This window comes from Callospermophilus lateralis, chromosome 2 (genome assembly GCF_048772815.1).
Source record: "Callospermophilus lateralis isolate mCalLat2 chromosome 2, mCalLat2.hap1, whole genome shotgun sequence".
Taxonomy (NCBI): Eukaryota; Metazoa; Chordata; class Mammalia; order Rodentia; family Sciuridae; genus Callospermophilus; species Callospermophilus lateralis.
This window is the reverse complement of record NC_135306.1, coordinates 140,838,570-140,850,918: the sequence shown is the minus strand read 5'-3', so window position 1 is coordinate 140,850,918 and position 12,349 is coordinate 140,838,570. Positions and strand designations below refer to the sequence as shown.

General features: G+C 35.8%; 1 protein-coding gene across 11 annotated transcripts in view; it reads right to left on the bottom strand.

Annotated features, from left to right (window-relative positions):
- Positions 1-12,349, bottom strand: part of Dlg2 (discs large MAGUK scaffold protein 2) — a 1,165,863-nt gene that overhangs the window by 448,730 nt on the left and 704,784 nt on the right. For 7 of the 11 annotated variants that reach the window (XM_076843911.2, XM_076843917.2, XM_076843908.2 and 4 more), the window contains one exon: positions 7,049-7,204. The exons of the other annotated variants lie outside the window; for them this stretch is intronic. In XM_076843911.2, the coding sequence (XP_076700026.1) occupies positions 7,049-7,204 (156 nt within the window). The remainder of the gene's footprint in view (positions 1-7,048; positions 7,205-12,349) is intronic. 11 annotated transcript variants of the gene reach the window in all.

Below are 12,349 nucleotides of genomic sequence, written 5' to 3'. Positions count from 1 at the left end.
CTTGGCTGTGAGCATGCCCTGGGTAGAGCATCCAGATCCCTTCACTTGCTAGATCAAAGCCCACATTCTGCAAAGTTGCTGGCATTATTAGAACTGACAAGATACATATATGGAGTCCTTGATTGATTATTAATCTCTGTTCCACATAGAGTAGCTATTGTTTTGTTCACATTCCTAAGAAGATATATGCAGGGCAGAAATAGCACTACATGAGCAGATACAAAAGAAAATTATCTCAAATAAGTTTAAAGTCACACATGAGTTTAGAAACATACCACCTTTTATAGGGAGCCTATAAATGTAAATATAAAGGGAAACTAGATTACTTTGCCTATGTTTACAACGAGGATGACTGCTAAGAATGATAGATGAATTTAGCATCAAAGGCTTTCTTATGGCCTCAGGGAATTTACCTATGCTGATAAGTATTTTTCTTATAGCAATAAAAATAAATATACACAATAAAAATAAATATACACAAGCTTGCAGCTTTAAAATAGAATAAACATATGGAAACAATTAATAAAGACTAATGCAGATAGTGCCTGGATGAAAATTCACTGACTTGGGGACTGGGGATGTGGCTCAAGTGGTAGCACGCTCTCCTGGCATGCGTGGGGGCACTGGGTTTGATCCTCAGCACCACATAAAAAATAAAATAAAAATGTTGTGTCCACCAAAAACTAAAAAATAAATATTAAAAAATTCTCTCTCTCTCTCTTAAAAAAAATAATAACTCACTGGCTCCATTTCCCTTGATCCTCACAGCCATTTTGAGAGGGGGAATAGCACAGATATGATTTTTTGCCTTATTTTCTGATAAGAAAATTAAAGTTCTGAGAGAAAAGTGCTTAGTTAAAATGTATATCATTAATATGACCAAAAGAAAGCCCTCGAACCTAGACGGTTTGGGTAGAATTCTTGTTTCTGTAAAACACCACATTGCCACCCCCTGAAATGAGAGACCTGAAATACTTTGTCTCCTTTCATTTTCACAGTCATGTAGGAGGTTTTTACTTAAGTGTAGTTATTATGGACAAGAGTGTACACTCACTTCAAGAGTAGGCATTGTGGTCATCATCTAGTAAATACCCTCAGCCAGAGAATTCTTTCCCTGAAACAGCCAATTACCAAGTGCTATTTGATAAATAATTCTAAATCCATTTGTAAATATCTCTACAGTCTCAGTTCAGTTTTTCAGGATTTTAAACCTATTGTATGATATATACATACTAACTATTTCCCCTGCCTTCAAATGTTTTCATAGAGTTGACAGAGCAATCTTCCAAAGAACACAAATCAGACAGTGTCCTTGCTCGGCTTTGAAACTCTTCAACAGCTCCCCACAGCTAGAGGATAAAGTACAAATTCCTCAGCCTGGCAAGTAAGACCCTCTGTGATTTGCAGCTGCCTATGTAACTCCAATCTCATCATCCACCCTTAGCTACACAGAGCTACTGGTAGTCTCTGGATGTACTATGCTTTTATGTACCATCAGATTTACTGTGTGGTATTTATTTTACTTAGAAAATATTTCTTCCCTATTATGACTGATAAATTCCGTGTCTTTCTGATAATTGCAAGAAAAACAGAGAGTTAGGAGGCAACTCCTCTGCTTACTTTTAGAGACTCACAGGCACTTCTATGATAGATTAGGTCTGGAATTTATATTGTATTTCAAATTATAGATTTTGAGTCTGTTATAACATGAAAAGGTCCAGACATATTTTCTATTGTTTTCAAGGAGAGAAAGTTTGCCAAAGATAGGTCACCATTATTGGGGTCTGGTGAGATACACATCTTGTTTTGTGTCTCCAAACTAGAAGTTTCGAGGCTGCCAACTTTCTACTCTGTTCCAAAAAGGGAATCATAGATGTAGGTTGTCTAAGCTCTGCATAGCAGAATTATAAGCAAGATTGGAACATGGATATATGAGAAGCAAATATTTTATTTTCCATAGATAATGCTTCTTTTCTATGATTAGAATTGGCAAAACAAGGTGTGGAAGGGGGACATTCCTGTGTGTATATTCATATCTCTTTTAGAAGGGACAGCCTAAGATCATGCTGCTCTGATTAGCACCTCTTATACCAATCTGATTTTAGTTCTGATAATTTAAATAAGCATGAGGCCATTAACTTGAAGCTGTGTATATATATATTTCAAACTGAGGATCCTCCTGTCTCAGCCTTCTTTGAGGCTGGGATTACAGGCATGCACCACTACTCCCGGCTCCATATTTTGAGTTCTTACATAATCATCTTCAACAATAAATAAAGAAACTAAAACCTAACTTAGAAGTATAACAAATAGCAGGACTTCAGATGATCACAAGCAATCAACTCATCCCCCCATGCACAGATAAGACAGATAAATTATTGTAGCCAATCAGATAATTTCTTTGTTTCTATGTTTGGTCTATTAAAGGTCTCTGCTCATGTTGCTGTGGGGGTCTCTAAATCTGTTCTGATTCTGAGTGTTGCCTGATTCATGAAATATTCTTTGCTAAAATAAACAGTTAATTTTAATGTATCTAAACTTTGTCTTTTAATAGTTATAGAGTTACAGTTACATTAGAGAAATAGGTCTCTTAGCAGTTATATATTACAAAGTAAATAATTCATCATTTGTCTGTGAGCTGATTAAGGGAAGAGATGATGTGTTTTTCACCATTGAATCCCAAACATCCAGAGTAATGCCTGGTATGTAAAAGCTCTATGAATATATTATCTTCAATGAGAAGAGATATTTTATATTCACATAATGCTTCAGAATGCATTTCCTATCTCAAATCTGCCAATACATTTTAATTGGCTAGTTTATCTCAGGCTCTATTTTTCAAATGCAGAATAACAATAATTAAGACCATCTTTGTAAAAGAAAAATGAAAATATGCCGTATATTTTAAGAAAACAGCCAAGAACACTATTCTCCTTGACCTAGGAATATCAAAAGTTGAATAATTTGTTCTTTCAAAGTAGAAAAATCAATTGAACATCAACAATTACTTTTTTTAAAAGAAAAAGAGATACATTAGATTAGCAGGAGCCCACAGTAATGTTATCTGTTTTTCAATGAACTTCAAATTTCAGTTTTATTCCCAGATATTCCCAGTTCTTCTTTGTGAATGGTCTAAAAAAATCTATTAACTCTAAACATAAGGGAAAGTCTTAGTCACTGTGCAAAGTAAGCTAAAGTGTATCCTAAGGAAAACTTACAACTTCTTTGTTTTCTTTTGGATGAACCTTTTAAAAGTAAATGACATAGGTAATTAATTTGTTCCTGGGTATTGGTTATCAACTCAAAGACCTAAGAATTTGGATGTTCCCATTGAAACTCAGAGAATATGGATAAAATAACTCATTTCTTTTGCTGACTTGCCTGTATTTTTCTGAATGATAATTAGGAATTAAACTGTTACAAACGTAAGCCTAGTTTCACATGCTGACTTGCATTGAGCTAGCTCACATACTAATCGGAGGCTGGAACTGTTGTCTCAATATGTGCACATTTCTGAGATACACTCTGGGAAATTTTCCAATGCCCTGAAAAGGTACACATCATCCCATATAGCAGCTTAAAGTTCAGGCATATCTTCAATATTTTTGTTGATGTTTCAGCTTTGTAAAAAGTTGTCCAGGTATAGTATTTTGCATTTGGCTGGTGGTTGATAAATCTTGGTTGAATGAATTGGTATATTCTTATACTATGTAATTTAGTGCATAAGATTCCAAAATATTTTTATCTTATTTCTATGATTGGAAATAAGACATGGACTCGTAGAAGATGAGTTGGGTTCCTCAGCATTACTAGAGTTAGATAAGGGCTTGTCTAGCTGAGTTCTTCTCTACCTGAGACTCTATTAGTTATTAAAAAATACAGTGAGAAAGACAAGGGATGGTATAGCAAATGGAGCCAGAATTCTTGAATGTTCCCCTAAATGGTTGGCTGCATTTCAAGACATTGAAAGAGAATATTTTCTTTCAAGATATTGGAGAGCTTATTTTCCACTGGAGAGAAAATAAATAATCTGTGAAACAAATTGCCCAGTCTTTTTAGTTATCCAATGGATCTATAATGTGGACATTGACCATTAAAATAATTTAAGTTGGAGTGCAACATGAAGTGAGTTCTGGTTATTATCTGTTTCCATGTATAGATCATTTGTTCATGGGGTAGTTTTATGTAGGCTGAGAGCTGGGGAAAGCACAGCTTGAGCTATGACCTGTTCCTGAAACAAGCATCAGTTTGCTTGCCTGCAGGTATTATTTCCATGTTTACTTATTCACTCAATAATTTGGAGCTCCTGGTGTGCCAAAATTAAGACTGTGTTGAGTGTTAGGGATACAGAATGCCCAAACCAGATAAAATTCCACTCACTGAGCTAGCTAGAATGGCAGGCAGGCATTTAGTTTGAAAAACACAGAAATGTACAATTATAAATTGTTTGAATCTTAGAGCATGAGGGAGAGAGAGAGTTCAGAGAGAAAGGGTTGCGGGGAGGGAGGGAGGGAGAGAGAGAAAATAACAGAGGACCTGATTTTTCTCTTTTAGGTAGCTAATCTGAGGAAGTACAATTCAAGCTTGGATCTAAGATGACCAGAAGTTAATTAGGCAAAGTCTAAGGAGAGCTTTTCAGTTTGAGGGAGAAGCACTTGAGAGAGGAAGAGATTTAGCACATTTTGTGAATAAATAGAAGGCCGATGTGAACACTGCGGTCAGCAAAGAGGAGTGAAATGAGATGTTCGAGAGGCAGGCGGGTGCTAGATCATGCAGGGCCTGGGTGCTCTGTTAATGATTTTGCATTTTATCCCAAATGCAAAAGGAGAGAGATTTGATCTGTAATTGTAACAAATCACTTTGGATTCATTCTGAATAAGCCAGCTGTACAAGGGGTAAGACCAATTAGAAGGCTATTGTAGGTGGCAGATGATAGGTGTTTGGTTTAAAGTGGTGGAAGCAAAAGTAGAGGGTAGTGAATAGATTTGAGATGCATTTTGGAGTTAGAATCAATAGGACTTGAAGACAAATTGAATGATGGATACAAGGGCAAATAAGGTATGGAGAATGACTCAAGTTTTTGGTTTGAACAAAGGGTAGATGCATTGTGTCATTTACTGAGGTGGAAAACTATATAAGAGGAACTAAGTGGGGTGAAATCAAGATTTTTGGTATCAGTGTACTAGTCACATGGGCACTAAAATGGGTTTGTGTGTGACTTTTTATAGATGATAAAATAAATAATACGATAATGTAAAAAATAAAGAACTAACGAAAACAATTAAAATAGAAAATTGAATTCCCAAAGTGGCGGGGTGGGGGGGACAGTGGTTCTAGGTCGGGGACTGATATATATCAGAAGTGCTGGGGTCATATAATTAAAAAAAAGACATACTCAACATTATACTGCATTTTTTTTAATTTGAAAAATAGGAAAGGAAAGAAGAAGGAAAAAAAATCAAAATATATCCAGGAGGTAGACCCTATAGCTGCTATTTGTTGAATTTTTAAGGAGGGATGCTTCAAAATCCCCAGTGGGATACAAAGAAACCACTATAACTTTTATGTTCATTTAAAAAAAAAAAAAAAAAAAAGCATGGGTTTAAAAAAAATTCACTGACACTGAACCAGAGAAATAAGACAAAGGTAGAAAAGAGAAATGGATGGAAAATCCTCTCAGTGAGCAAAAATGTCTTTGCCATCATGCCGGTGCCAATGCAGGGCTAAGTTCTGTTGGGGCAGTTGTCACCTGGTTCTGACTCTCAGCTCTGTCATTTTCTAGTGGAAGATCTTGGACAATCAGGTAACTTCTCAAGTCTCAATTTTCTTGTGTTTGTGAAATGAAGATAATGATAACATTTACCACGTAAGGTGACTGTGAAGATTGAAAAAAAATAATTTGTAAGAAGTGCTTTAACAAATAGCTGGCGCAGAGGAAGAGCTCAACAAATGTAAGTCAAAAGTCCTGACTGAGGTGTGACACACTTTCACTTCCCTCTGGTTGTGTTGATTTAATTAATATTCATAAAGTGTTCTGAATTACCAGTAAGCTTTAATTGATTCAAATCAGTGAAAATGCTCCAACTAATTAGTCAAAATTATGTTTTTAAATTTATTTCTAGAAATATTAGATATAAAATATGCTATATAACTCCCCTAGGGAGACCAGTAATTGATGACTAAACTAATTTAAAAATATGTATATAAAGATGAGGTTCTAAAAAGACTCTCTTGTTATATCCATTCTACAACCTGTATTTTCTCAGTTCTAGCAATTATTATGAAGATATTATGTCTGAAAACACAACTATATAAGCACCCCATTATGTGTAAGAATATTAAAATTGGGATCTCAATTTAGATAGAATTGGAACTACATTATGGAATATTGGATTCTATTTTGTTTACTGTCCTTTCTGACTTTGGCTACTCTGAAGATAGTTTTTTTTTTTTAATCATATACAGGTTCTAGAATATTAATGTAGAATTTATGCAGTCTTTAGATTTAGAATAAGTTCTTTATAAAGTTAGGCAGAATCAATTAATTTTGTACTTTGGGATATGTTGCTTAATATCTCAAGAGTCAGTTAAATGGTACTAATAATTTAATATTTGAATTAGAATGTTAAATGACAATAATAATATCTATGCCCGAGTTACATCTGGGGCATAGTAAGCACTTATTAAAAATCATTAAAAAATATAATTTTCTCTTTCATCCTTCTGTATAAGGGAAATGGTGATAAGTAAATTCCAAAATTAATTGTTCTGGAACAATATAATTAATACCTCATTAAAATGTATGGGAATCAAGGACATGTGGAACATCATGTGATCTTATTTGAATGCTCTGTGATCACACCAAGAAAAAAAAAAAGGCAATGTTCTTAATTTCTCCCACCACACCACAGAAGCAGAACATCTCTCCACCTTGGGGAAGATGTTGCTGTTGTGTGCAAGGAAAGTGAGCAGAGGTGGGTCCTACCCACTCATCCTTGCAGAAGCACATGCAATTTGAGAAGATGAGGTGAGGAAGCACATGCAGTACCTGGTCATCTCAGAGTCAGGGAGCAGGCCTAGATGGTAGTGGGGGTAGGGAGCTGAGAGAAGGAAGCTTTTGTCACACTCAACAGGGGAATAGTGCCTGGGAGAAGCAGGCTTATCACACAGTTTGTTCACAGTGCTGTAAACAGGTTCCGGTGGCCTGGTGATACAAGAGGAAGAAAAAGATATGCACGGTCAGCACACACAAGGAATTACCATGCAACCAGTAACATTTCACCAAATGCAAAAGTTAAAATCCAAACCAATGCCATTTATTCCTTGTGTCTTACTAATAAAAGTCAAAATTTCCATTGGTTACATTTCATATAATAATAAAGATTTTATTCTTAGCCTCCCTTATGGGTAGTTGTAGTCACATTAAAATGTTCAGTCCAATGTTTGGTGGGATTCATTGAATAGCTGCTTATGGAAAGTGATTTAGCTAGGACCTCTGCAATTTTGTTTTCTCCCACTTTCTCCTTCTGTTGACCTGAAACCCAGACATGATGGCTGGTGCTTCATGATCATGTTGGGCCATGAAGCAATCATTAGGATTAAGGAGCACAATACAGATAGGGGAGCATAAAGGAAGAGCTTGAGTCACTGATATGGAGTGATAATACTGCCTACATATTAATTTCTTTTATGTGGGGTAAAAATAAACCATATAGTTTAAGCTTGTGTCTTTTTTTGTTATATAGACAGAACCTAACATTAAAATATGTACTCTAAAAATTCTTTAGATTGAAAATTTAAAACAAAGAAATAACTGAAGATAGAGCCTATCCCAGTGTTAATACATTTAATTACATTTGTAGTCCATGAACACACTATACACAGAAAATGTAAAGAATGCTATTTTCTTACTGTGGAATTTAGAGCTTAAAACTTTTCAAAGAATTCACTGCATCCTTATTTTAAAATACTCTAATCCATAAAATAACAGCTGACCTACACTGCTAGCACAGGAGCCTAGAAGAAAGAAATCAATAACTTCTTTTATGTCATAAAACATTTCTATGATGATGTCATTTTAGTAACACCATACTTTGCCTAGAGGGGATGATTCAATTTTCTCAGTCTGATGCTGACTCTATAGACTAAGAAAATGTTATCAATTTTCTTCAACTCCTTTTACCACAATGCCATGTGTAGAAAGGAAATTTTAGAATCAAAACTGACTGATGCATATCTTAAAAAAATTCCTGTATTTATCTGAATTAAGGGAAAAAAATTATTCTTGGGACATAATAATAGATTCAAGACAATTAAAATGAGATTCTGTGCTTTTTCCAGTATTAAACTCTTGAAACTTTTACCCATACCTTTTTTGCAAGTGTGAATGGATGTACTACTTATTATATAAGCCATGCATTCAGTACATTTGGTATTTGAAGCAGGCTTCATTCAACACCTTGGGATTTAGAAAAAGGTATTTCTTTGCTTATAGCTGCTTCTAGAATTCTTTCATAATGGATTGATCGCTTTTCTACGCATATTTACTCATCACTTAAAATCTTATCAATGCAGAGATATAGTTACTGATGTTGCAGGTTCATTTTTACCTGTTATTTTGTCTTCAGTTCCTTCCCTACTAATTTACTTGCTATTTTGTAGAGTCACTGGCTACGTATTAGACATATCAGACCCAATTTCTTTTCTGGGTCATGAGAACACATGATATGATAGTTAGGCCAATGAAAAACTACCAAAACACAAAACAAAACACATGCCACACTCAACCAGTTCCTCTTCTAACCAAACCATGAAATTAAACATATCTGTGAGAATATCCTTTCAAGCATCATAAACAAGGGGTTCTTATTTGAAGATTTCCATCTACCAGCTTCTTTATAAGCCTAGAATTCTGTCATATAAGACACAGTAAGTCCTATGCAAGTTAGAGTATAAACACAGAAATGACACAGAGTAGGAATTTAATCAATGTTTCTTTGAATGAATGGATAATTTTTTATTGTTCTCTAGTGAGAGAAATAAAAAAAATTCTTATGGTTCTTTCAAGGAAGCCATATATTATTCTGAATCTCTTCATTAGGTTTAAATTTCTTGGACCATCATTCATTCTGACAACCTACAGGAATGAAATACAACCCCAGTATTGTCAGTTTGGAGCTGAAAAGCTCTAAATACTTGGTGGTCATAGCTGGACCACCCTCAGAGGGATGGGCTTCATGTGTTTTGAGTCTTGTGGCAATACCTGGTCTGCTCTTGGTTCTAGTAAGGGTCACCCCACGCATAGTGAACCTCAAAGATGTCTCATCTCTGAGTTCCAGAAGGCCTAATACTAGCTAATCAGCATCTTTGTCTTTCCCTGCAATTATTTTTTTCCATGACCTCACTGCAGACAAGAAATGTCAATTGCTATCAATGGATCTGGGTGGCAGAAACACATGCTATCATCACTTTGCACTGGGTCATACAGAAATGGCACAAGGAGGTGGAGGGGAGAAGAATTTCAGCAGTGTGAGTCAGCCACTCACAATTAAAAGGTCTATTTATTCTATTTTAAGCAACCAGAGGTGAAGGTAATAAACACGGTAAGCCAATACAAGGTGCCCACAGGCTCTTTTTATTCTGTGGATGTCTCCAGAAAGGAGGAAAAGTAGTGAAGATATTAAGTGAAATCTCTAAGTGAATTCATAAACAAATCATTTATCTAGCTGTCTACTTATCAAGGGCCATAGATAAATGATTTTGTAGTCTCATTTGCTGAGCCATCAGCATTTATTTGCATATCTATGGGTTTATAATTGCAGCTCTTATAGCATACAATTAACACACTCTGACCCTTGGTGATTTCTCTTTTCTGTGAACTCCATTAGCACTTGCTATTTGTTCTGCTTTCTTTGCATTTTTAATTGCTAATCTGCAATGCTGGTGTACTGGAGAGAGGATGCTTCATCTCCACCCTACTGTTAAAAAAAAAAAAAAATCTTACCTGCAAATGCCCTTCCCTGCTGCCCCACTTGTCTCCAACCCAACTCAGGCCCCTCCTTGGCCAAAGCCATTTAGGCCTTTGGAACAGGATTGGGCTCCTACTTTGCATTGATCTAATACTGTAGGGCCCACAAGAAAAAGAAAACAAGACTAGGCCAATTGGATTCTTCTTTGGAAAATGAACAATATGACTAAAGGGGCAGAAAGAGTAGTTACAAGTTGGTAACATAAGAAAAAGATGCAGACACATAGAAGGTCACTGCAAATATGTTCACTAATTACAGAGAACCAGAGCTCTACATTCAAAGCTCTATGGAATTTTGTTTTTAAAATACTCAGTGGTTTCTTGGAATCTAGAATAAGTCTTGGCTCATTCTTTAAGGGGGGCTATTAGGGTTCATGTTATTGAATTTCCCTAATGATTCCTGTATAACACTGGTTGTATAATGAAAATTAACTACCAACCTTCCTCCCTAACCCTTAGGTCACAGATATCTTGCTTGTAATTAGGAATGAAAATAAAATAAATACTCCATTTGTTTATTTTACATTCCTTTTAAATCTCTAAAATTATACTATGCCACTAAAGAAGTTGACAAAACCTTGGACCTATGTAATCCCATGGTACCTGAGAGTAGTACAAGACTGATTTTGATATTTTGTTTATTTTGATTATTTTGCATTAATTTTATTTAAAAAATTGACTAATTATTGAGGTTTTGGGGTCCCCTTTAAATTTTGCACCTAACTTAAGTGCTTCATATCTGGTCCCAGCCACATACCAAACACAATAAAGTGTAAGACAGTGATACTGATGACTGTGATTGCAAATACTCTTCATCTGTGTAGCACCTGAAGGTACAAGATCAAAGGAATATGACTCCTTTCTCTTAGAGGCAAGAGTAAGATTGACTCTCACTTTATTGAGTTTTCTAACTTCTCAGAAAAACCCTCAGAGCGGGGAACTGACCTTATCGTACTGTCATATCCTGTTCACTGAGTTTTCTTTCTCCCTTTAGAGTATTAACTCCTAGAGGAGCAGGACCCAATCTCATTTGATCTTGGTTTCCCATTGCTTCCTTGAATGACAGAATGCAGGAAAACAAAACACTGTCATATAAAATGAGAAGAACTGAACAACAACAACAAAAAAGTGACCAGTACTACTTATTGTCTCTTCCTGAGCTAGAACTAAAAGGAAGAGTTGGACATTCAAGTAGAAAAGATTGGGGTTATATGTTTGTATGCCTTTAAGCATAAATATCTGTTCATCAGACTGATGTGGGTAAATCTGTAGAGCATTCAGATTCTCTAGATTTCCAATGGGAAGGAACTTACAACACTATGCTGTTGCTAAAAGCTTGGCCCTTGTCTGGATGCCAATCCAATAGCAAGGACATGGTTTTGAGAAAAAGGAAAAAGAAGCTTTATTGCTTTGCTAGCAAAGGAGAAACACAGGGTATTCCTGTCCCAAAGGCTGTGATTCTGCCCATCAGTAGAAACAGGGGGCTTTTATAGAGGTGATTCAAAGGCTACATTCCATCTGTTGGAGTTGTTAATTTGGGAGAAATCATTTCTGAGATCTTCAGGTACCAACCCCAAAGTCTGGATTACTTCATTTCTATGGTGGGTGTGTACTCAAGGACAGACAAATCTGCCTAGGATGGGGATGAAAGGTGATCCTGTTTTCCCTGAGATTGGGGGTGGTGGTGGGAGATTAGGGAGGAGCAGAGAGAAAGGAAGAGAAAGAAAGAGAAAGAAATATATCCACTTAAAAAATAAGTTGCAGTAGCAGAGCAGCAAAAGCCGTATTCTAAGTAAGAAGTGGACCACTGTTACAAGGCCTTGAGTAGAAGAACACAGCCAAACCTCATCAGTGATGGCAGGTGGGATGCCAAGTGCTCAGATACCTAAGCATCTAGCATATTGCCTGACATCATTTGAGGGAAATGTTTTATTTTTTAATTTTCAAAGGATGCCTTAGGCTCCTATTTACAAATAATAAATAATACACTGCTTCTTAGGCCAATTATTTGTAGGAGTAAATATAAGAGGGTTGAATTTCAGGTCAAGGCTAAAAGGTCTTAAGGACTAAATTTTGGAAAGCTCTAAAATTTATTAGGGGGTAGAAGAGAATCAAGGCTCAAGTTGTTAACTATGTGTCTCAACATGTGAACTGACATTTTAATGATAATGATTAAAGAGAAGCTGACTTCTCTCATACTGAATTTTAAGTAGAAAGTATTAGTCACTTGCTGAAGAGGCTGTAAGGGCCTTCAAGTATGACATAAAGAGATCAGGGGGAGGGACCAGTCTAGACAATTTGTAAGAACCCATTCATCCCCAC